This window comes from Miscanthus floridulus, chromosome 5 (assembly GCF_019320115.1).
Source record: "Miscanthus floridulus cultivar M001 chromosome 5, ASM1932011v1, whole genome shotgun sequence".
NCBI classification, from domain to species: Eukaryota; Viridiplantae; Streptophyta; class Magnoliopsida; order Poales; family Poaceae; genus Miscanthus; species Miscanthus floridulus.
In genome coordinates this window covers 102,557,875-102,583,116 of record NC_089584.1, presented here as the reverse complement: position 1 = coordinate 102,583,116, position 25,242 = coordinate 102,557,875, and the positions used below count along the sequence as shown (strand labels likewise).

The 25,242-nt window shown below is 47.5% G+C and overlaps 2 protein-coding genes across 2 annotated transcripts; both read right to left on the bottom strand.

Annotated features, from left to right (window-relative positions):
- Window positions 1-95: 95 nt before the first annotated feature.
- LOC136452816 (polyamine oxidase 1-like) lies at window positions 96-1,916 on the bottom strand. The gene has a single exon (XM_066453408.1). It carries the CDS (start codon window positions 1,838-1,840, stop codon window positions 326-328), a length of 1,515 nt encoding a protein of 504 aa, XP_066309505.1. The 5' UTR covers window positions 1,841-1,916; the 3' UTR covers window positions 96-325.
- Window positions 1,917-17,534: 15,618 nt separating this feature from the next.
- On the bottom strand, window positions 17,535-19,221 carry LOC136452815 (phospholipase A1-II 5-like). Its single transcript, XM_066453407.1, has one exon. The coding sequence runs from the start codon at window positions 19,098-19,100 to the stop codon at window positions 17,679-17,681; it is 1,422 nt and encodes a 473-aa protein (XP_066309504.1). The 5' UTR covers window positions 19,101-19,221; the 3' UTR covers window positions 17,535-17,678.
- Window positions 19,222-25,242: the final 6,021 nt, after the last annotated feature.

Here is a 25,242-nt window from a genome sequence, read left to right as displayed (position 1 = left end):
ATGTACTTTCATAATAAATTTATTTAGAGATAAAAAAATATTGCATATATTTTCTATAAATTTAATCAAAGTTGAGAAAATTTGATCTGCACGCATCCCATAGAGTCCTCTTTTTGGGACGGAGGGAGTAGCACGTAGCAAGAGCATACTACTGTACTACATGCCACGTGAATCACGCGAAACAGCGTAGGGAGGGTGGAGAGACGCCATTAGAGTTGAAGCAAAGCAACGGCAGAAAACATAGCAAAAAACCCTAGGAAAGCTAGGATATGATGCGTCTCCTCGACTCGTCGGTGCAATGCGAATGCACCTCCAAGTCTGCAGCCTAACAGTAACCGTAGTGCTGCAGCAACCGCTCGGCCTCCCTCACACCGCTCAGGTACGCGGCGTGCGTCGTCGAGTAGAGCGTCCGGTGCGTCGCCTCGCCGGCGAACAGAACGCGAAGCGGCGGCGCACCACCAACGTCCGACCCGCGAGGCAGCGGCTCGGCCATCCGGTCGAGGTCCTCGCCGCTCGACCCGACGGCCACGTAGCTATAGGACCCCAGGAAGAGCGGGTCCGTGGCCCACCCGCTCCTCTTGATCCGCTTCACCCTCCATTGTGACGGGGCCGGGAGGAAGGAGTCTAGCGTGGCGTGAACCCCGCCTATGACCTCGTCGTCGGGGAGCGACTCGAGGTGCTGGGCCTCCCGCCCGGCGAACCACGCCAGCGCGACGCTGGAGCCCGCGTGGATGGGGCAGATGGACTCAGTGCCGCGCATCCACCACGGGGTCTTCGACACGTACCCCCGGAACGCCATGTGTAGGAACGGGAACTCCGGTGGCGCAGACGCGGCTAGCGGCTGGCCGCCGCCGCCGCCGCCGCCACCACCTTCCGGTTTCGCCGCTGGCACGGCCTCCAGCTCCATGAACAGCTTGTCCACGACGCCGAAACCGAGCCTCGCGACGGCGTCGCGCTTGAACTGCGGGAGCGGTGGGTCGAAGGCGACCCCGCCCGCGGCGTGGGCATCCTTGCCGAGGCACGCCTTGAGGACGCCCAGCGACACCGTGAGGATGACGTGGTCGGCGGCGATCGCCGTCGCGCCATCAGCGAAGTGAAGGCGCACGGGGGTCTCGCTCCAGTCGAGGCGGCGGAGGCGGAGACCGAGGAGGACGGTGCCCGGCGGGAGCGCCGCGACGAGGTGGTCGACGACGCGGGAGTACCCGCTGGGGATCGTGACGTGGTCGCCGGGGAAGTCGCGGTACTCGCCCTCGGCGGCGAGGTCGAGGTCGCCGAGATCGTCGGCCGAGGTGTCCGTCCGCTCCCGGTTGATGTGCATGGCGAGCAGCGCGTCCTCGACCTCCTCCAGCTCCTTGCCGCCGCCGCCCGGGCGCGCCGCCTGGTACGCTCGGAGGCCGCGCCTCAGGTACTCCTCTACGCCCCCTCCGCCGCTGGACTCGCCGGCGCGCGCGGCCTCCATCATGCCCCTGTACAGCTCCTCGATCGGCCTGGCCACCCGGTCCGTGTCGACCACCTCTCCGCCCTCGGCGACCGTGAGCACGCGCTCGGGGAACCCGTCCATGCGCTCGTAAGGGGGGTGGTCGTTCCCGCAGGCGAGCGCGCCGGCGTCGCGCGCGAGCGCGTACACGGGGCTCCCGTCGATCCCCTGAATCCACGTGGCGCCCATCTCGACGCGGTGGCCGGCGAACTCGGACGTGAGCACCCGCCCGCCCGCGCGGGCGCCGGCCTCCACGACCGTCACCTCGAACCTGTCCCCGCCTGCGGCGCACAGCCGGTGCGCCGCCGTGAGGCCGGCCACGCCCGCGCCGACTACGACGACCCGCGGCTTCTTGGCCACCATCCTCGCTCGCTCGCTACACAGTGGCTAGCAGCTGCTGGGTGCCTGCCGGGCGCGTATCGGTGTCGCACACCCCACACGATGCAAGTGTCTGACGGCTCGCGCGTTTGCTCCCGAAACCGGCAGAGCTATACGAATACGAGCCGTTTATAACGAGGCGATGAGTAGGGCGAGCACCCCGTCCGGGCGGCGCACAAGACTCGGGTCTCGGACTCTCGGGGAATGATGGGCCTGTCCGGGCGGCGCACACGAACAACAGAGCGAGCGTCTGTCGTGTTGGCTGTGAGTGCCCATACGTGCTGTGTTACGTTGCTCTCTAGTCTCTAGCCTCTCGGACTCTCGGTCACCATCTGCGAACCGTTGTTTTCTTCCAAAGCACGAGCACCAGTAGTGCCAAGTGGATTCGCTGCCTAGGCAGGACCGGCCCGGGGGACTGCAGCTGGCTGACACTTTTCGCTGCGCTACGGGGCCAGCGCCGGGCAACAATGTTGCACGTTGCACGTGCGTACATGTACCGGCCCTAGTGCGCGACAGGTGGCTTCTCAGTCGTGTGGCTCTCGGTCTTGGTTGTGTGATCCTGCGCGCTCCCCGTTCTTCACGGCTTCTTGGTCGCGTGGAACTGTGGATCATGGTCTGCTGCATGCGCACGGTAACGAGTGGTGTGTGCAGATATCTGAATGAGCCATGCCACTACACTGTCGAGAGATTTTTTAAAAAAAATTTAACACTTTTTGATAACTAATTTTAAATTTGACACTGTAAGTTTTTTTTAAACTAATATTTTTGGCCGCGCCTATTGCCCTGGCGCGGTCAAATGCCTGTGTCGCGCCATGTATGGTGGCGCGGCAGAGGTCTGATGTGACGACGACCGGTTTCGGTGACCGTTGACGTGGCAGCTCTTGCCGCGCCACCTACCTTGGCGCGGCAGTGCCGCGCCCTGATCCGTGGCACGGCAGAGCCGAATAAATATCACGCCTAGTCCCGCCTGGCCACCGCGTCCGCCGCCCGGCCAGCGGTACCTGAACGGTTTAATCCGAACGCGTCGTGCCGATAGTGGGAGTTATTCTAAGTATTGCTTGACGTAAAATTAATAGTAGATTTGTTTCTGTCTTTTGTTGATTTTTTTCACGGCTGAATAGAGAATTTGATAAGTCAATGATTTGTTTTCCGTCTTTCATAATATGATTAACCACCAATTTAACTAATCGATTATGAAAAATTGCTACCGGCGTCGAGATACGCTGGGATTGCCGGTTCCCGAACTAGTTGGTACTTAATCTCGCCGGCAGTGCTGTCGCGGCGTAAAGAAACGAATATAAAACAGATAAATAAAGTCCGTGCGCAAGTTGACAAGCAGACACATAACATTTTCATTGTTTTGACATAAGTTTGACATAACATAACTAAATAACCCTGTAAGTTTCGGACGCCAATATTCGTTTGACCTAACAAACTAAGACACAAGAGTGTAAGGATCCTTCGGACGCCTCTGTCTCTTCGGATTTATTGGCAACACATTGGGAGTGTAGCCAACGTCGGTATGGTCGTGTCGACGACGCGTACGGCTCGTACCCTGCAAGTATATGATACGCACGATTACTTATAATTCTTTACGATCGTTAGTTCATAGAGCCTATGTATTTAAATAAACTATCTTTGACACTACATGTGAGGCTCCTTGGGTACTAAACGGGACACCACCTAGCTGAGACATGCCGATCTCGTCTTGCGGCTAATCGTCCCACTGGTCATGCTGTCTGCGGAAGCCCGGGGGGTCGTCGTCATCGTCGTCCTCGTTGTCCTCGGTTGCAGGGTCCTTTCCAGCGCTATGATGTGGTGGTGTACGCACCGCGGAAGTGACACCTGTCATTTGCTAAGAAGAGCCGGCTGGTGTCCTCAAAGAGGCCGAAGACGTGGCACCCGACCACGTCGGGAGTGGCGGTTCCTCATAAGGAGTGTCCATGTAGCTCAACTTCTGAGCTAGCTTCCTGCAGGTCTTCTTCACCTTCTGCATAAATAGACGTTAAAGTTAGTGCATTTCTCAAACGCATATACACTGAACAAACATTTTCGAAATGGACAAGTTTATGTTTACCTCCACAAAAGCCGCGAGAACGCCTGGCCCCAGCCCTCTAGACTCATGAAGCCGGTACGCTGCTTCGTTGGACAGCCTCGACAATTGTGTCGCCTGGGTACAGAAACGTGGTTGAACAGTTTTAGTATACATACTTAATACCAAATGGATAACAAATTGTACCATTCAAGTATCTTACCACGTATCTTTGTAGCGGGGCTCTCTATAGCTGTGTGTCCTTCCTAGTGGTAACGTCGTACACATCTTCGATGATATCTTCCTCCGAGTCCTCGTCAATCGCCACGTCAGTATACGGGGGCTTGATATGTGTCCTCGTAGACCTATGAAGCTAGCGCAGGTACTCATTGAAGGTGTGCTTGTCGTGTGGAGGATCCGCATGGACCGGATGTCGTATCCTGTTCTACCACAAATGGATGCGCGAGCTGTGTGTCACGCGCCAATCCTTGGTCTTGTACCTCTTTATGCGGTCATACCTGCAACAAAACGATGCTAGTTGTACCACATACCTCTAGATTGTAGCATTGTTATTAATCGATAATGTACCCGTGCAATTCTTGGTTGATGGAGTAAAGTAGTGGTGGGCAGCCTGTCATTCTCCCAAACTATTTGCAGACCCGAATGGGCAAGTGAATCTCGACCACATGGAAGAAAATAAGAGAGACATCGCAGTGATACACGTCTGACTCGTCCCTAGTGACAGGACTGAGATAGTCCTGGAGCTCCGGAGCATCCCAAGGACACCAATGCACCTGAAATTTCGTAATTGAGTTAGGTTGTGATATAGTGTAGATCAAACAAGACACATGTATGATAGTAAAGAGAGCGTAACCTGATGCTGTGTCAGGACGTCGAGACCGTTCGTGTACTTCCTGTACTTGCACCACACATTCCCTCTAACTAATACTGATTCTGTCTAGATATACAGAGCTATAGGGAGTGTATCCTGCCCGTTCTATCGCTGCATTGAACACGATAATGAATTGGCCATTAATAATGAATTCATATGTAACCGCCTTAAAAAATATAGTGAACCGAAGTATTTACCGGTAAACCATTATTAAGGGGCCTTCCAACGGGCCATCATTCCCAACACCACACCTGAAGTAGGTACGAGCAACCCCCAAGGTTCGCATATCCTGAGGTGCAACGGTAGGAAACGCATAGCTGTCGACACGTCCATGCTAGGACTACGCTGCCCCAGCTGTACGCCGCTATGTTCTTCCACGGCTGTCATAGTATGTCAAGGAACATCCAGCTGATCATGTTGCCCGATGCGTTTGGGAAGAGGAAAGCACCAAGAAAGTGCCAGAGCCACACACGAGCGAACCTGTCGATCAGAGCCTCCTCAGCCTATGGGTCCAAGTAATCAAAGCGCTCCATGATCCAGGACGACGAAACCCCGGAACTTTTCCTAAAATTGACCAAAGAAAATGAGACCCCATAGCTGCAGGAAAGCAATGCAAGTATTAAATAGGATTGAATTACTCACTTATTTTTCTTAGAAGCATCGTCGTCCGGTGGAAGAAAGCTAGTAAACTGAGCCACCAGCTCCCTCCGGTGATCGTTGTCAACTATCACTGGAAGTCTCCCCCAACCGAAGGCCTAAAATAGCCTTCACATCCTACAACGTCAAGGTCATCTCGCCACAAGGTAGGTAGAACGTGTGGGTCTTAGGCCTCCACCTATTATAAGAATAAAACGACTGTTAGTTGCCTTAAATTTGTTAGAAGAAAGTTTACGTACAAAGAATGCACTCGCACCTGTCTACAGTTGCAGTAAGTAGTGCTAGGTCAAGGGGCGGAAGACTGTGGTTGACAACACGGATAAGTTCGAGGAAGCCGGCACGCCGTATGTACGGCGCATAACGCTCGTCCCACTGGTGCGCCCTGGTGTGCGTGCGGGGCCTCAAAGGAGGCAAGACCACCTCTGCGTCATTATCACTCAAGATGTGTGCTCGATACTGGTCGTCGTTCGTACTCCACCTCAAAAATGGGGTACAACGAGTGCTGCATGGGAGGAGCCATCCTGTTATGAATTGATAAACAAAGTGTTAGAGTATTCAAATTAACAAAATTTAAATTAACATTAGTAAGTTCACAAACAAATCACTAACCTAACTATCCTAAATCCCTAAACCCAAAATCCTAACTATACTAGATAATAAATACATAATTAATCCCTAAAATACCTAAACCCTTTTGGGTTTAGAGTAAACTAGTATTTATACCCAAAATCCCTACCTAAATAACTAACTATAAACTAAATAATAAATACATAAACAATCTCGAAACCCAAAATCCTAACTATACTAGAACACACAACCTCAAACCTACGTAAATCACAAACAAATTCACTAACCTAACTATCCTAAATCACTAACTATCATAAATCAAAATCAATCATAAAACCCTAACTATCCTAAATTACTAACTATCCTAAATCACTAATTATCCTAAATCAATAATAATAAAAAATATATAAAATCAACCCTAACTATCCTAAACTACTAACAATCCTAAATCACTAATTATCCTAAAACAATAATAAGCAAAAACAAATATGAAATCGAGAGGAGGTACCTTAGGAGCGGGCGGCCTTAATGCGCCGGCGTTCGTGGCGTGGCCGGCGCGGGCGCTACGCGACGGGAGTGGCCGGGCGCGACGTGGTCGGGTGGGCGAGGCCGGGCGAGCACGGGCGCGGCATGGCCGGACAGGCGCTGGCGGCGGATGGGCGAGTGCGGGCGCTGGCGGCAGGCGGGCGGGCAGGGTGCGTGTGGGCGGGCGGCCGGCCACATGGTATTTATTCGGCTCTACCGCGCCATGGATCAGGGCGTGGCACTGCCGCGCCAAGGTAGGTGGCGCGGCAAGAGCTGCCACGTCAACGGTCACCTAAACCGGTCGTCGCCACGTTAGACCTCTGTCGTGCCACCATGCATGGCGCGGCACAGGCATTTAGCCACGCCAGGGCAATAGGCGCAGCCAAAAGTGTTAGTTTAAAAAAAACTCACCGTGTTAGATTTAAAATTAATTATCAAAAAGTGTTAAAATAAAAAAAATTCCTGTCGAGATTGATTGATCAGTCCAACAGTCTTTGCAGTCTGGGCCCTGTTTAGTTGCACCCCAAAATGCCAAACTTTTCAAGATTCCCCGTCACATCGAATCTTTAGACGCATGTATGAAGCATTAAATATAAATAAAAAATAAAACTAATTACACAGTTTAGACGAAATCCACGAGACGAATCTTTTAAGCCTAATTACACTATCATTGGACACTAATTACCAAATAACAACGAAAACGCTACAGTAGTTTTTTGCCAAAAATTTTAGCATCCAAACTGGCCCCTGGTTAGGTCTGTTGACATTTTGCTGGAACAGCTCGGCGTGGTGTAAAGAGGGAAAGCAAGATACATTTGTTGGCGTACGCGCTACACCTGTGCTCCGTGTATGATGTACTCCCACCGTCCCAAATTAAGTCGTTCCAACTTTCTTTAAAAATCAAAGCATCTCAACTTAGATTTTTTTTATTAATTATATTTTTATAGTATACATATTTGATAGATGTTGTAAATTTTTATAATTCTCTCCATAGTTTTGGTCAAACTTGAGATGCTTTGACTTTTCAAGAAAAAATTAAAATAACTTATAATTTGGAACGAATGGAGTAATATACTTACGTGCTATATATAAGATTAAGGTGGTGTTTAAATCTAGGGGCTAAAGTTTAGGTGTGTCACATCGAATGTCACGTAAGAGTGTTCGGATAGTAATAATAAAATAAATTACATAAATCCTCAATAATCCGCTAGACAAATTTATTAAGCCTAACTAATCCATCATTAGCACATGTTACTGTAGCATCATATTGTCAAATCATAAACTAATTAGGTTTAAAAAATTGTCTCATAAAATAGTCACAATATATATAATTAGTTATTTTTTTAATTTATATTTAATACTCTATATATATATATATATATATATATATATATATATATATATATATATATATATATATAATAGGAGTTAACATGTCCCGACTCTCGTGTGCGAATAAATTCGAGGATGCTCAGGACATCGGGCACTATCCAGCACTGGTTACGGCACTATGTCCGAACACTGTTCGCTGCTACCTGTTCACGACTGTTCATTCACTTGTGCACTGTTTGTTATTGTTCAACCACTATGCAATATTATTTATTCATTTTTACTGTTACTGCTTCCTACCGTTGTGCGCGTTTCTCGTGCTCTTCGTGTCAGCGCGTGTTTAATTCTAGAAAGTTGGAATTTAGTGTTACGATAGCATTTTTGTTTTTATTTAGTAATTAATGTTTAAATATGAATTAATTATGCTTAAAACGTTCGTCTTGTAATTTTTTTACTAAACTATGTAATTAATTTTTTCGTCTATATTTAATGCTCTATGCACGGGTCGTAAATATTTAATACGATAAATACTGTAGTACTTTTTTAGAATTTTGAAGTGAAACTAAAGAAGGGCTCACCCGAGCAGCGTAGCGCGCGTTCCAGGGCTAGCATGATCTCATCGACGGCAAGTGAATACTGAAGTCATTCACGGGTCGCTCGACACCAACACCGGCGTGCTTTGATGTCTTGCCCAGTACTGTCTACTGTATCACCTTACCCATCTAGAAGTTGAAGTGGGCTATTCGTTTGGTTGTTTAGCTAGGTTACCTCAATTTCTGTGCTAGCAAGATTTTATACTGTCTTGCTTGCTGCTCTGGGTGAGCCAAATCGGCTAGCTTGAGCTAGCCAGGATTTGCTTGCCGAGTTAGGCAAGGCAAGGGAACCAAAGAGACCCTATATCAGCATAACCAAATTCTAATAAGATAAGCTTTATTGTTAATTGAAATAAAGTTACATAAACAACTTGATAATAAGAATATGTATTTCTAAATGGAAGGATGAAAGGTTCAAAGACTAATGATGTTTCACATTTTTAAAGAGAAATGGGTACTAGTTTCACATTTGTTTTTTTTAAGTTTCACATTTTTCTATTTAATATAAATTTCTTAGATAATTTTTAGAGATGAAATTAGTATTTTATTATTTTTGAAAAATAGAAACCAACTTTGAAACCAGCTAGAATACTAAATTTGTCCAGTTTCCGCATTTGGAAGGTGTCTGATACCTAATTTTATAGTTGAAGGTTGAAAATCATATTAATGTGAAAAGTTGTGCAAGTTAAAGATTGAAAATGAATTTTACCCTTAATAAACAAATGAAGCAGGCTAGGCAGATTTGTATCTTTTATGTGGTCCATATCCATCTTTCACATCCTCAGATGTTAATTTTGTTCCTTTATCTAAAAATATCCATCTTTCACGTGGGTGAATCTGATGCCAGTTCTGTCCAAAGAAAGGGGGAAAAAGGAAAAGGAGAACGAATCCAATTCCACATTCACACCACTGAACTTTCTAACACAGTGTACTCTTTCAAACTGTTGATGCTGTTTTTCATACGTCCGGCGAGAATTGCCCAGGCTTCAAAGAATTTTTTTTAATTTTAATCCTTTTTTTTGAATATAATTTTAAATCTAACACTGTCGTTTTTTTGAACTAACACTTTTGGCCATGCCTATTGCCCTGGCGCTGCCAAATGCCTGTGCCGCGCCATGCATGGTGGCGCGGCACAGGGCTGACGTGGCGCGGGCCGGCCGGGGGGTGCTGACGTGGCGGGTCCTGCCGCGCCACCGACCATGGCGCGGCAGTGCCGCGCCCTGTTGAGTGGCGCGGCTGGACCGACCATACCGCGCGAGCAGCCACACCACCTGGCCGCTGCACCTACCGCCGGCCCGGGCTACCTGAATGGTAGAATCGAAACGCGTCGCGCCCGTATTTTGTTGAGTTTTTTTCACGGCCGAATAGAAAATTTGATAAGCCAATGATTAGTTTTTCGTCTTTCATAATACGGTTATGCACCATTTTAACTAATCAATTACGAAAAATTACCACCGGTGTCCAGATACGCCAGGACTGCCGGTTCCCGAACGTAGGGTACTTAATCTCGCCGACAGTGGTGCCACGACTCAACGAAACAAATAAGAAGCAAGTTGACAAGCTGCCACATAACATATTCATTGTTTTGACATAAGTTTGACATAAACATAACCAAATAACCCTGCAAGTTTCGGATGCCAATATTCGTTTGACCTAAACAAACTAAGACCTAGGAGTGTAAGGATCCCTCGGACGCCTCTGTCTCTTCGGATTTGTTGGCAACATATTGGGAGTGTAGCAAACGTCGGTATGGTCGCGTCGACGGTGCGTACGGCCCGTACCCTGCAGGTATATGATACGCACGATTAATTATAATTATTTATGACCGTTAGTTCATGGAGCCTACGTATTGAAATAAACTATCTTTGTTAGTACCTGTGAGGCTCCTTGGGTGCCAAACGGGGCACCACCTAGCTGAGACATGCCGATCTCGTCCTGCGGCCATTCGTCCCACTGGGCGTGTTGTCCGTGGAAGCCCAGGGGTTCGTCGTCGTCGTCATCGTCCTCCTCCTCGTCCTCGGTTGCAGGGTCCTTCCCAGCGCTATGATGTGGTGGTGTACGCACCGCGGAAGTGGCACCCTGCGTCAACGGCTGAGAAGAGCCGGCTAGTGTCCTCAAAGAGGCTGAAGACGTGCCACCCGACCGCGCGGGAAGTGGCGGTTCCTCGTAAGGAGTGTCCATGCAGCTCAACTTCTGAGCCAGCTTCCTGCAGCTCTTCTTCACCTTCTGCATAAATAGACGTTAAAGTTAGTTCATTATCCAAATGCATATACAATAAAGACATATTTTCGAAACGGATAAGTTTATGTTTACCTCCACAAAAGCTGCGAGAACGCCTGGCCCCTACCCTCTAGACTCGTGAAGCCGGAATGCTGCTTCATTGGACAGCCTTGCAATTGTGTCGCCTGGGTACAGAAACGCGGTCGGATAGTTTTAGTACACATACTTAATACTAAAAGGATAACAAATTATACCATTTAAGTATCTTACCATGTATCTTTAAAGCGGGGCTCTCTGTAGCTGTGTGTCCTCCCTAGTGGTAACGTCGTACACATCTTCGATGACATCTTCCTCCGAGTCCTCGTCAATCGCCATGTCAGTGTACGGAGGCTTGATATGTGTCCTCATAGACCTGTGAAGCCACCATAGGTACTCATCAAAGGTGTGCTGGTCGTGTGGAGGACCCGCAAGGACCGCATGTGGTACCCTGGTCTACCACAAATGGATGTATGAGCTGTGTGTCACGCGCCAATCCTTGGTCTTATACCTTTTCCTGCGGTCAAACCCACAACAAAACGATATTAGTTGTACCAAACACACATCTGAATTGTAGCATTGTTATTAATCGATAACGCACTCGTGTAATACTTGATTGGTGGAGTAAAGCGGTGGTGGGCAGCCTGTCATTCTTCCAAACTGTCTGCAGACCCGGATGGATAAGCGAATCTCGACCACATGGAAGAAAATAAGAGGGACGTCGCAGCGATACTCGTGTGACTCATCCCTAGTGACAGGACTCAGATAGTCCTGGAGCTCCGAAGAATCCCAAGGACACCAAAACACCTAAAATTTCGTAATTGTGTTAGGTTGTGATATAGTGTACATCGAAGAAGACACTGCTACGATAGTATAGAGAGCGTAACCTGGTGCTGTGTTAGGACGTCGAGACCGTTCGTATACTCCCTATACTTGTGCCACGCATTTCCTCTAACTAACTGTGCTTCCGTCTAGATATACAGAGCTGTAGAGAGTGTATCATGCCCGTTCCATTGCTGAATTGAAGACGATAATGAATTAGCAACAAATAATCTTATCATATCTAACTACCTGGAAGAATATAATGAACCAAAGTACTTACCGGTAAACTATTATTAAGGGGCCTCCCAACGGACAATCGTTCCCAACACCAAACCTGGAGTAGGTAGGAGCAACCCCCAAGATTCGCATGTCCTGAGGTGCGACAGCAGACAACGCATAGCTGTCGATACGTCCATGCTAGGACTGCGCTGCCCTAGCTGTACCCCGCTATGTTCTCCCACGACTGACGAAGTATGTCAAGGAAGATCTAGCTGATGGTGTTGCCCGAGATGTCTGGGAAGAGGAAAGCACCAAGAAAGTGCTAGAGCCACACTCGAGTGAACCTGTCGATTTGTGCCTCCTTAGCTTGTGGGTCCAAGTACTCAAAGCGCTCTGTGATCCAGGACAACGAAACACTGAAACTTTTCCTATAATTGATCAAAGAAAATAAGACCCGATGCCAGTTGTAAAGCAATGCAAGTATTAAATAGGCTTGAATTACTCACTTATTTTTCTTGGAACCATCGTCGTCCAGTGGAAGAAAACTAGTAAACTGAGCCACCAGCTCCCTTCAGTGATCGTTGTCAACTATTTCTATCACTGGAAGCCCCCCCAACCGAAGGCCTAAAATAGCCTTGACATCCTGCAACGTCAAGGTCATCTCGCCACAAGGTAGGTGGAATGTGTGGGTCTCAGGCCTCCACCTATTATAAGAATAGAACGACTGTTAGTTGCCTCCAATTTGTTATAAGAAAGTTTATGTACAAAGAATGCACTCGCATTTGTCCACAGCTGCAGTAAGTAGTACTGGATCAAGGGGCGGAAGACCATGGTTGATAGCACGGACAAGCTCGAGGAAGCCAGCACACCGTATGTACGGCGTATAACGCTCGTCCCACTAATGTGTCCTGGTGTGAGTGTGGGGCCTCAAAGGAGGCAAGGACACCTCTGCGTCGTTGTCACTCAAGATGTGTGCTCGGTGCTGGTCGTCGTACCCCACCTCCAGAATAGGGTACAACGGGTGCTGCATGGGAGGGGCCATCCTGTTACAAATTAATAAACAAAGCGTTAGAGTATTCAAATTAACAAAATTCAAGTTAACATTAGTAAGTTCACAAATAAATTCACTAACCTAACTAGCATAAATCTCTAAACCCAAAATCCTAACTGTACTAGATAATAAATACATAATTAATCCATATAAAACTTTGGTTTTAAAATTACAAATAATCTCTCCGTCTCAAAATAAATATACATCTTGCTTCTCGAGTAGTCAAATATGTTTAAGTTTGATCAAAACTAAATAAACGGTATCAATATTTCTATCTCCTAATAAGTTTATTATGAAAGTATACTCCATGCTTAATGTAATAGTACATATTATGTTTCATAAATATTAGTACGCTATTATATAAATTTGGTCAAAGACACTAATAGTAGATACAAAAAATACTAACTATACTACATAATAATAATAATAAAATTATGAAATTGAGAGGGAGGTACCTTAGGAGCGGGCGGCCTTGACGCGCCGACGTTCGTAGCGTGGCTGGCTAGGGCGCTGCGCGGCGAGAGTGGCCGGGCGCGGCGTGGGTGAGCGGCCGAGGCCGGGCCGTGCGGGGGCGGCCGAGGCGAGGCGAGGTCGGGCGGGCGCATGCGCGGCGTGGACGGGCGGGCGCGGGCGCGTGCGACCGCAGGCAGGTGAAAGCTCTAGTTTGGTTTTGGTTAATTGATGAAACCCTAAGTACTAACCTAGTTTATCAAGATGATTATGAGATAGGTAGCACTACTCCAAGTGATGAAGCAATGGTGAAAATCATGACAATGATGATGGCTTGGTGATGGTCAAATGCTTAAACTTGGAAAAGAAGAAAGAGAAAAACAAAAGGCTCAAGGCAAAGGTATAAAATGTAGGAGTCATTTTGTTTTAGTGATCAAGACACTTAGTGAGTGTGATCACATTTAGGATAGATAGCCATACTATTAAGAGGAGTGAAGCTCGTATCGAAATACGGTTATCAAAGTGCCACTAGATGCTCTAATTCATTGCATATGCATTTAGGATCTAGTGAAGTAACAACATCCTTGAAAATGTTTGTGAAAATTTGCTAACACATGTGCACAAGATGATATACTTGGTGGTTGGCACATTTGAACAAGGGTGAAGAAGTTAGAGTTCAAATGGAGTTGGTCGAAATGATGCTGGCGTTGGTCTACTGACCGGACGCTGGGTCACTTAGCGACCGGACGCTGATAGGCTGCGTTCGATCAAACTGACGGGTCTGCATAGTACCTAGGGTATTACACCGGACGCTGGTCTGTGTTCGGTCAAGGTGGACCGGACGCGTTCGGTCGAAAAAATACGCCTTGGGAGCTTACTAGAAACGACCGGACGCTGGGGCTTCAGCGTCCGGTCAGTTTTGTCGGAGCGTCCGGTCAGCTTCGTAGCCGTTGAAATCTGACGAACAACGTTTGAAGCTAGTGACGCGTGGCGTCCATCGGGCGACCGGACGCTGAGGACCAGCGTCCGGTCAAGTCTGACCGGAGCATCCGGTCAGCCCGCAGTGTGTCCAGTGAAGGGGTACAACGGCTCTATTTCGTGGGGGCTTCTATTTAAGCCCCATGGCCGGCTCAAGCTCGCCCTCTTGCACATTTTCATTGACATAACAACCTTGTGAGCTTAGCCAAAGTCCTCCCACTCATCTCCATCATTGATTCATCATCTTTATAAGATTGGGAGAGAATCCAAGTGCATTGCTTGAGTGATTGCATCTAGAGGCACTTGGTATTCGTGTTGCGCTGCGGATTTCGCTTGTTACTCTTGGTGGTTACCACCACCTAGATAGCTCGGTGCAGCGGTGGAGGATCGGCACGAGTTGGTGATTGTGAGGGGAGTTGTGCCTTCCCCGATGGAGCGCCGAAAGGTAACTCTAGTAAATTGCTCGTGTCATTGAGTTACCTCACTTGTGGATCGGTTCTTGCGGTGTCCTATCGTGTGGACGAGGTTTGTGAAACACCTCTTTGCCACCGAACCACCAAGTGTTGGTCGATACAACGGGGACGTAGCGTGTTGGTAAGCACGTGAACCTCGGGAGAAAATCGATTGTCTCTTGTCTTTGGCATTCTCCTGGTGATTGGCTATATATTCATTTTATGATTGGTTCATCCCCTACACGTCGGTATAATCACCCTACTCACTTATTTATATTCTTGCAAACTAGTTAATACAAGCTCTTTAGTGTAATTAGAATTGAGAGCTTGCTTTATTATTTACATTCATCTAGTTGAGCTCTTTAGAGTAGCAAGGTTGAGAGCTCTCAGTTAGTAATTACATAGCAAGTTTGTGTGCCTAAGTAATCATTGCAACTAGAATTATTGGATAGGTGGCTTGCAACCCTTGTAGAGCTAGAGTAAGTTTGCATTACGCTATTTGTCATACTAATCAAATTGCTCTAGTTGATTTGTGGATTTTTAAATAGGCTATTCACCCCCCTCTAGCCATATTAGGACCTTTCAGTAGGGCGCTGGCGGCGGCGGCGTTCGGGCGTCGGGCAGGCGGGCAGGGCAGGCGTGCGTGCGGACGGCCGGGCTCACGCGCGGGGTATATATCTGCTCCTGCCGCGCCATAGATCAGGACGCGGCACTGCCGCGCCATGGTCGGTGGCGCGACAGGACTCGCCACGTCAGCGCCCCCCCCCCCCCCCTCCCGGCCGGCCCGCGCCACGTCAGCCCTGTGCCGCGCCACCATGCATGACGCGGCACAGGCATTTGGCCGCGCCAGGGCAATAGGCGTGGCCAAAAGTGTTAGTTTTTAAAAAAAACGATAGATCGCTTCAAACGACTGCGGCATTGTCGTTTGTGAAGCTTACAAAGAGTATCTGTTGGATGGATGCCGAATGCCACCTCATAAGTCGTACGGAGTAACAAATACTGGCATGTATTCTTAAATTAAACAATCCCTTTGTTGTTCTTTACCCGTTTTAATAAAAATTGCGACAAATCTTTTGCTGCACAAGTACAAACACGGACTAATGAATGAACAATCTGATGGTACTAATGCACAAGTTGGTATTAGTGTATGTCACAGAGACTAATGTCGATAAGTTTGTTTACATAGGATTGTACACGCCAGTGCTCTCCAATTTGATGCAGCTTGGGAGTTCTCCATAACTCATGGATTCAAAATCAGGCATTTTTTTGCACAGGAAAATCAGGCATTTTAATTCCAGTTCAATGTCTAGTGCTATCTTTCCCAAAAAAAAGACAACTTTAGCTGTCATAGCTCAATGTAGCCTTGGAGTTGGAGGCATCTCATGTTTGGTGCACCGTGCACCGAATATTACTATAATTGATTATGGATAGGATAAATATTAATACTGCCAAGCGATTTTCCACTCCGAATTATGTGGGTGTCTCATTATAAAAATAAAAAAACTGTGGATAGCTCGTTTAAAAATCTATACATAAAATAAAAATGTAGGATGGATTTCCTAGTAAACTACAGTTACTAGCTCTTATTAAGCTCCCTAATCAAAACGCTTAATAGACTAGTATTAAGTAGTGTCCAATAAGAAATAGTGTTGAAGCTTGAAGGAAGATACGTTTCTCAAAAAACTTGTGCGAATTTGAAAAGAGGGTAATGTAGAGTATGCCATGTTTATTTGAAAACCGAAAGTTGTGGGGAAAATGTCACCGCTTTCAACCCATTTATTACCTCAAAAGAAAGAAACCATGAAAGAATAGCAAAGTCCATTGATTCTTTAGCTGTCAATGTTGTACTATGCAGCAATAACATGAAGTCTGAAATCAAGTTGCAACCATGTACTGCTTCAATTTAGCTGGCCATATGGCGACATTTATTTATATTGCTATATAACAAGGCCAAGGACGTTCAAGCGTAGAGAACCATAGGTGCTGAAAAATGAAAAATAATCTGTGCAGTAAGTGATAACCACAACAAACGCAAGGGCAACGGATCTTATGGTTTACCAATATACTCGTATCCTACTTTGAACGAATGGATCTTACGGTTTACCAATTGTCTGTCACGTACTCGTATCGTATTTGAACAAACGGATCTTATCTTAATTCTTAAGCATTTGGCAAACCCAAAGCAGGCAAATATCCATTGGTGGTGTCAGTGTCGGCTCCATCCTTGCTCGTGGCTGCTGCTGATAGGCTGTCACTTATCAAGTTTTTCTTTTTTTTTCACAAACACTTATCAAGTTAAAAGTGGCCTTGCCTCTCTTTGCTGGGCGATTATTGTCAGTCGCGCGGCCCACTGTTCATCGCTGCCGATTCTGCCGAGTACTGAGCACGGGCCTAGATGTCTAGTCAATTTTGTGGGAGCGTGCGTGGTCCATCAAGATACGGCCCGCGAACAACGGGCCGTTGGTGATAAGCTGGGCCGAGTGAGTGAGTTTACCAGGGGCCTATCTTGTGCTTGTGCCAGATCGAGGGACGAGCATGCCCTCATCCAAATGTTCTCTTCACATTCGAAGAATCGCGAAAGCAAACCGGATAGAATCACGAGAAGAATAGCTAGCTCTGGCAAATCCACTGGTCTGCGAAATGCATCCGTTTTTGCAAGGGTATGTACGTGATTAGCATCAGGAAACGGCTGAGACCACCCTGCATTATTTCATCACAAACTACACAATCAGTCATTTGGCTGAAAAGTACCGTTGACAGATTTGCTTTGAGAGATAAATAACGTTTCTTCGCTGAAAAAGTATGGTTTATAAGATAAGCGAACAGGGCCTAGAGTACAAACACGGAGCAGTAACATTTAACACTATGTCAGAGGATTAAGCACTAGTATCATATTACACCATGATCATCGCTGCGCTTTGCTAACAATTCACAAAACAATATTAAAAAAAACACAAACCAATAGAACAGTAGCAAAATGTCCTCCAAACATTGAACCATTCAATTATGAACAGACTGGTTGACCCCTCTAAAGCATGCAGAGAAAAGCTTGGTCCCACGCCCCTTCTTATCCTTCTCCGGTGTCTTTGTCTCCTTACTAGCCGTGGTAGTGGTTGTGGTGGCAGCAGCAGCAGCGACAGAGTCATCGTCATCGATGACCTCCCCGGGCACGACCGGCGGTACGGGCAGGTTCTCCTCGGCAGGCGGTTCGAGCTGCCACAGGCCGGTTTCTCCGATGACCATCCCCTTGTTCCGCTCCACCCACCACGACTCCGGCACGAGGTTGTCGTCGTTGAGGAACGCGGACGACTTGTTCACCAGCGCCACGCTGCGGTGCACCTGCAGCTTGAACTCGCCGTCCTTCCCGTTCCAGCCCGCCACCGTGTGCAGGATGCCCTGCAGGTTGTGGTAGTCCCCGAGGTTGGTGGAGTCGTCCTTCACGTACGGTGACTTCTTAGAGTCCACGGCCAGGACGTCGCCGACGTTGGCGTAGCCCAGGAGCCCGCTCGGGTACAGCGGGATCAAGTCGGGCGTGTTCCTGACGTGCAGCGCCCGCAGGTTTGGCAGCTCCTCGAACCTCTTCTTGAACTCCGGGTTCCCGATCTGCGGGCTCCCGAACATGATGGCCGTGACGGGGATGTCGGCGCCGCCGACCCTGGACACGCCGTTCACCGCGATGTCGAACGCGCAGAGCGTGGCCAGCGATGCGCCGAGGCTGTGTCCGGTGCACACGATGCTGAGGCTCTCGTCCTTGTACCGGGCCACCAGCTCGCGCACCGCGGCGAGCAGCTGCTCCCGCGCGCTGTACTTGGAGAAGGGCGACCGCTCGTCACTGGAGGTGTAGATGAGGTACCACCCCTTCATCACGCGAGCGTGGCCCCGGGCCGGGTCCCCCTCCGGCAGGATGGCGTCGGGGGAGACGAGCTCCGGCTTGAGCACGTCGACCCACTCCAGCGTCCGGATGGTGCCGCGCCACGCCACGTAGATGACGCGCTGGCCCGTGGCGGCCGCGGCGGCTTCCGTGGACACGGAGACGTAGCCGATCCAGTTGGACTCCTTGCTCCACGCCTCGCGGGAGAGCGAGAACACCATGATGCCGCCCGGGAGCGACGCCTGGGAGGTCCCGTAGATGTACGCCGCCGGGGTGATGTCGGCGGCGGCCGGGAACAGCGTGCGGGCGAAGAGCGTGGACCTGGAGTAGCGGCAGCTGCCGCAGTACTTGGAGTGGGAGTCGGAGTTGAAGGAGTCGTAGGTGACCTGGCAGAGGTCGCCGCAGAGCAGGATGAGGCGGCGGAGCGTGAGGTCGAGAGGGTCCAGGAGGCCCTCCCAGTGCGCGGACCCGAGCAGCTCCGGCCATGACGCCGAGCCCTTGGCGCCGCCGACCAGGGAGCTGGACAGGAGGACGCCCTGGCTCGCGTCCATGTGTGCAGAGCGACGAGAAGAGGATCAGCTAATGCGAGTGTATGAGTGGTCACAGCTTGTGTGAGGAGAAGGGGCTGTTTGGTTCGCAACTGCCAAGCACATCGATCTCGCCTCGGGGGCTCGAAAATGAACGCCTGGAATCGATGTCTTGGTGAGACTTTGCCCTTATTATGGTAAGACTGTTGCTATGCCTCACTCTAAAAAAATCGCCAGGTTCATTTGGACCGGTTTAGCTTATAAACCATGGCTGAAAGTACTATTAACTGGTTTAAATTGAGAAAAAAATAATATTCGTTAACTTATAAGTCAAATACGACCAGAATGTCTTACGAGACAAGTCTGCCTGGAACAGAGTTGCTACTGTGCATGGAACGCCGACGCTCCTGCCAACATTTTGCTTTAAAGCTGGTTTCACTCAAACGGGCCATGGCACTAGCAAAATGAACATTTAACACTAGCAAATTTTGGTCACCAGCAGCATGTTCGCTTGCTCGTATACGATCCTGAATTATAAACTGAAATAGTATTTTTCTCTCACACCAAACCAGCCAACAGTAAATAATCAACAATCGTTTACGACGAAACGAACAGGCTGTATATTGGTGACCATGGTTTCAGTCAAGTTTGGCCAAATGGGAGGAATATCAAACCAAAATTTGACACCCAGCCAAATGAAGACAAATTTTGGTCGAAGCAGCCAATTTTTGTCTTGGCATCCTTTGACACACATCTTAAGCAATCAAAGCCCACAAGTTTTTTTAAAACTATTCTTATTAGTAAAGGGAGAAATTTGGAGTTTTGTGGTTTCGCTCGAATGCCATCTCATAAATGTCCAAAGCTTGACCATGGACATCTTGCAAGTTGCGTAAAGTCATCAAGACATACCATGGTAACGCGTCAGAGCGAGCGCGACAACGGTATTCGACAGCGGCACTCAAACTCAGTCAAACACAGTCCACGATGGCGCATCCAATGGCTGCCAGTCAGTCACGCCTACTCAAACCCCTAAGCCACAGGGGACGATGTGGAGCAGCAACTCACCAAGAGGTGGCAGTGCCTGCGTTCCTTTGGAGTTTAGGCAAGAGAGAGATGACCGAGCATATCCTGGAAAAAGGATAAGCCTCCGCTTGTTACATTGAGTTAGGGGAAACAACAAATTCAAGTAGGAAATAATGGAAAAGATGATTAACATACCACAATTTGCTAATGGCATTGTGATGGATTCCATTCAGGGATGGCATTGGAGCGAACCCTACCTTTCATAATAGCAAAACTATAGTTTTATCTAGTAAGACGGTCCAATGCTACTAACTTGGATAGCTTCTAGCATCGATTAAATTTACCACATAAGCATTTGATGATGCTTCATTGGAATTAAGGATGAGAGATGGAGAAACAATTTCTTCAAAGAGAAATGATTTCGATCAGTCTTGGCCCAAAGCATGAAGTTTCATCCGGGGGGGCACCATGTTCACCCTGCACCCTACGCATGAGGACCCTAGTGACGGATCATGCTCTCCATTCGTCGCTCGCAATCCTCCACCACCCGCGCTCCCCATTATTGGTTGTGTGCACGGCTTGCAACAATGTTGACCTCCCCACGAGAACCATCGCCTCTTGCCTGCAGCACAGCCACCCTAGCATGTCATCACTCCTCGCCTACAACACTGCCACACCTCGCACACTATCGCTTCTTTGCCTATTGCATGGCCATCTGTGCCTGCCTCTCCTCCACATGTGGTTGTGCACGACTATGTCCACGTGCACCTACCTCCTACCTTGCATCAATCTTGACACTACGTTGAGATCCACCATGGGGCAATGCCAACGAGGTTATAGGAGAAGGATCTGGTTAGGAGAAGATATGGTCGGCTACGGGCTAGCGTTGCTCGTGCCACTCATCGGGCCATGCTCAGTTGCAGGCACCGACATCGCCCGCACATAGGCTCGCATGCTCTGTCGATCGAACACTCACTGCACTCGCCGACCAAGGAAGAGAAGGGGCTAGGTCACCCAGTCATGAGGTCATGCCACGTTGTGCCCAACTGTGGGTTGTCATCGCTCATGTTATGTGTCGTGGGTGCTATTGTTGTTGGTCGGAGGCTGACGTGCTTTGGCTATCGAACCAGGCGAGGATATTTCATCTACTTGGCCAGAAAGACATAGATTGACCTAGGGGATGTTGTCGTATCCAAGTTTTATGAATTGTAAAAATCTGGCTAGCTCTCCTTGTAACAAACTTAAAATCAACCTTAGTCATTGATCGGGTCTTCCTTTGTAAACCCTACCTCCGTTTGGTTGCCTGAATTAGTCTGTATTTAAATTTGTGTAGTATAGTGTGTGAAATTTTTGCATTTTGGTCCCTTTTAAAAACATTTTTTATAAATAGTTTCCTGTCGAAAAGTTTTCTGACAATAGACCATTTTTCGGCGTATTAGGACACGATGCCAAGGTATGAGGCTCGGCGCTGTGTCAGACAATGCTGAACTTTTGCCATGTCAGCGCGGACTTCGGTCGTAGTTGCCACGAAGGCGTTGGGCCCCGCGTACCTCGGCGCTGTGTTACTTCACGCCGAGTCACAGACCTCGGTGTGGCACTGCTTGACGCTGGAGGTCTGGGCATTCCACGCCGAGTTCCTGGCAGGTGGCTTGCTCTTTATTTGGAGCAGACAAAACCAGTGGGGCCAGGGGCAGCGTGTGGACAGCATTAGCCTGAGGTTTGGACAGGGCAGACGACAGAGGTGTGTTGGTCGGGTACCCGGGATGGCATGGGTCATGAACAGTGCCAGAACAGCTTCTCTCCGTGTGAACCCTGCTGCCCTGGAGTAAAAGCTAGAGCCTTTTGTCTGTAGGACATCCACAAAGTGTGGTTTTGTGCAAAGAAGTGTGGTTTTGTGCAGCGCACACTGCTTTCGTCATTTTGGTTTGGCGAACACCGAAGCCATGGTTTTTGTCCAAGACACACTTCACATGGTAGAAAAATATCTCGTAGTTTAGGAAGGGAGGGGGAAGAGTAAAATGTAAATGGATGCCCTTTGCTGCAATCTGCGGCTGTGAGAGCCCTTTGCAGCTTATAGCACTTGCAAGTGGCACAATATGATTATGGAAACACAATATTGATTGATGCCTGAACTTGCTGCCTCGTACGGAAACACAATATTCTTATGGTTGACTTTTTTTATCAGGCCATACGACTAGACATTTTGTTGTTTTAGAAAAATACCATGATTTTATGGAATACTTTGGTTTTGAAAACGTAACGTTGTTTGGATGTAAAGAACTTTGTAGTTTTGACAGTAATAACTTTCCTATTTATTAAAGTTTACAGGATCAAGTATTCATTTTCAGTTACCTTATTTTAAAGTTTAATTTTTAAATTTTTCAAATGACCACAGATGTTGATCTCTATCAAGTTGTAGTTTTAAGTTAGAACTACAACTTCGTAGTTGATAACTTTTTTTAATCTGAGATTGTTAGAGCCTTAAGTATTCGTTTTAAGTTCTATAATTTCAAATTTAATTTTTTGATTTTTTTCAGACAATGTTTAATGTTGATGTAGTCTACATCTAAAGTTGTAGCTCTCAAATGTTCTACAACTTTGTATTTGATAATACTTTTATCTGGTCGTTTTAAATTCTTATATTTAAAATTTAAATTCTTTGAATTTTAAAATACAAAAAAGTCTGTGATACAAAAATAGTTATTAGATTTGTATTTACAAATATACCCTGATAATTAAATTTTTGGCAGAAATGTTACACTATAATAAAAGGAATTACGGTCAAAGTTTGATTTTAGAGGTTGCGTCAAGTCGAATTATATGCTTTATATTTGAGTATAAGAAGGCAGTATATCTATATACAAAGAAAAGTTGCGGCAAGAAAAATTACGGCGATTCTAGAGCACTGCTGGCCGCCGATTAGAAAAGGCAGAAAGGCCGAAGCTGCCACCCACATGTTATGACACCACGACACAGCAACAGCACAAGGTTCGCTTTAGTATGCCGAGCACGTAAGAGCCTTACGAGCACGTGTTCGGGAGCCGGGGAGATGCAACGAGAGGTCCAACTTGCCGGACTCCGAGGGCCCCACATGGCAGTCACCAGCCTCTCTTCGCCACCAGCCACGAGCACAGAATACACCAGCGTCGTCTCAGATCAGATTTTGCTTCCCTAGCTGTCCAATGCCGAAAGCGTCAGAAACAATAATGGCTCGGCTTTTCACCATGCTGAGAGTGGCTGCTTGCTTTTACTCCAGGGCAGCCGGGTTCACACCATCTGTTCGCGCTGATAAAAATGCAGCCAACCATGCCATCCTGGGTACCCAAGACCAATACGCCTCTGCCCTGTCCAAACGACCAAACTCTAGGTACCAATGTTGTCCACACGCTGCCACCGGCCCCACTGGTTTTGTCTGCTCCAAATAAAGAGAAGCCACCTGCCACGACTCTCGGCGTTGACTACCCAGACCTCCGGCGTCGAGCAGTGCCACGCTGAGGTCTGCGGCTAGGCGTGAAGTAACACAACGCCGAGGTACGCGGGGCCCAGCACCTTCGTGGCAACTGCGACCAGAGTCCGCGCTGACGTGGCAAAAGTTCGGCGTTGTCTGACACAGCGCCGAGCCTCATACCTTGGCGTTGTGTCCTAATACGCCGAAAAATGGTCTATTGTCATAAAACGTTTCGACAGAAAGCTATTTGTAAAAAATGTTTTTAAAAGTGACCAAAATGCAAAAATTTCACGTATAGTGTACCTATATCTGGTTGTTTGCATGAACTCTTATTTAGATTTGCACAATGCTCAAAGAAGGTGTAAACAATAAAACACAATTTTACCAAACACATCTTGCGTGGACAGAACTAAATACCAAGACGTTTTGCATATGTTTATGCTAGCTTAGATTATGTTGCATAAGATATTTTTTATAAAGAAAACAGGTCTAGTTTCATCTCTTATGTCCAAGATAATCAGACCACTTATTATAATAGTAAATATAAAATTTTCCAATAAAAAAGATCCAACTTCAAACTCATTTTTGTAGCATAAGGTCTAATACCGCCTAAACCTAATACAAGCATCCAATCATACCTTTAAGGATATATATAGAATATAGGTTGGTCGCACGTTGCTTTCAAATTGACCTATCGACCAGTAACAGCAGAGCATGACGTTTGCGGTTGGCCAATGGAAAGCTGCATCAGATCTCTTGTGGCTGTTTTCTTCCCCCCGAGCGGTCCTACGCGAGGCAGCCAAAGACTGACCTCTTGTGTGTTTCGTTTCAGCATGTGTAGTCATTGTATTTGCTGCCCGATTGCCCTGGACAGTTGGAGATGGAATCATGTGTCGCCAAAATGCTACTGTATAACGCAGCGATAACTGAAGCCGTGAAGCTTCATCATAGATACTCCCTCCGTAAAAAAATGTAATCACGTGGTTTAAATTTTATCCCAAAAAACATGCAAATCTAAGTTGGAAATTAGCTTTGTGACAGGACCCACCAATAAAAAAATACACATGCAATTGAAAAATCATCTTACCCTGTCCATCCATCCATCTTAACTCTGCGCTTTGAGTGAATATTCTAGATTGTCTTTTGAGTTGAGGAGATAGCAAGGGCATATGCCTAATTTTACACCTTCACTCGTGTGGCCTTGAAAAGTGAGGTTTGGGACGTAGCGAGTAGATTCTTCAACGAGAAGGTTAGGCTGAACCACAGAGGCTAGCATGATCGTGCTGTCAGCCTGTCACCTAGCACCTGGCCATCACGAGAATTCGATAAGCCGAGAAGGTGGAACAGTGCATGCACAGGTGTTGTCTTATGGACCGTGCTTTTTCAGCCAACTAATAGTTTTTTTCTTTTAAAAAAAATCAACAAACAGTACTTTTTAACTTATCTTTTCAGCGAAGCGAATATGGCCTAATCCATAACCATCGTCAAATAATCGTTTGTACTCCGTATCTTGCAAAACCTAATCTAGGATTAGAAACAACAAGCGATAAGCCGGCTGATAAGCTATTTTATTATGAGAGAAAAATAATATAGATTTTAATTGATAAACCTACTGAAAAGTTCAAACGGGCCAATAGCAAGCCTGCAGCAGTACATATACGTACTGTCTTGACAGTGAAGGCTGCAGCTATAGCA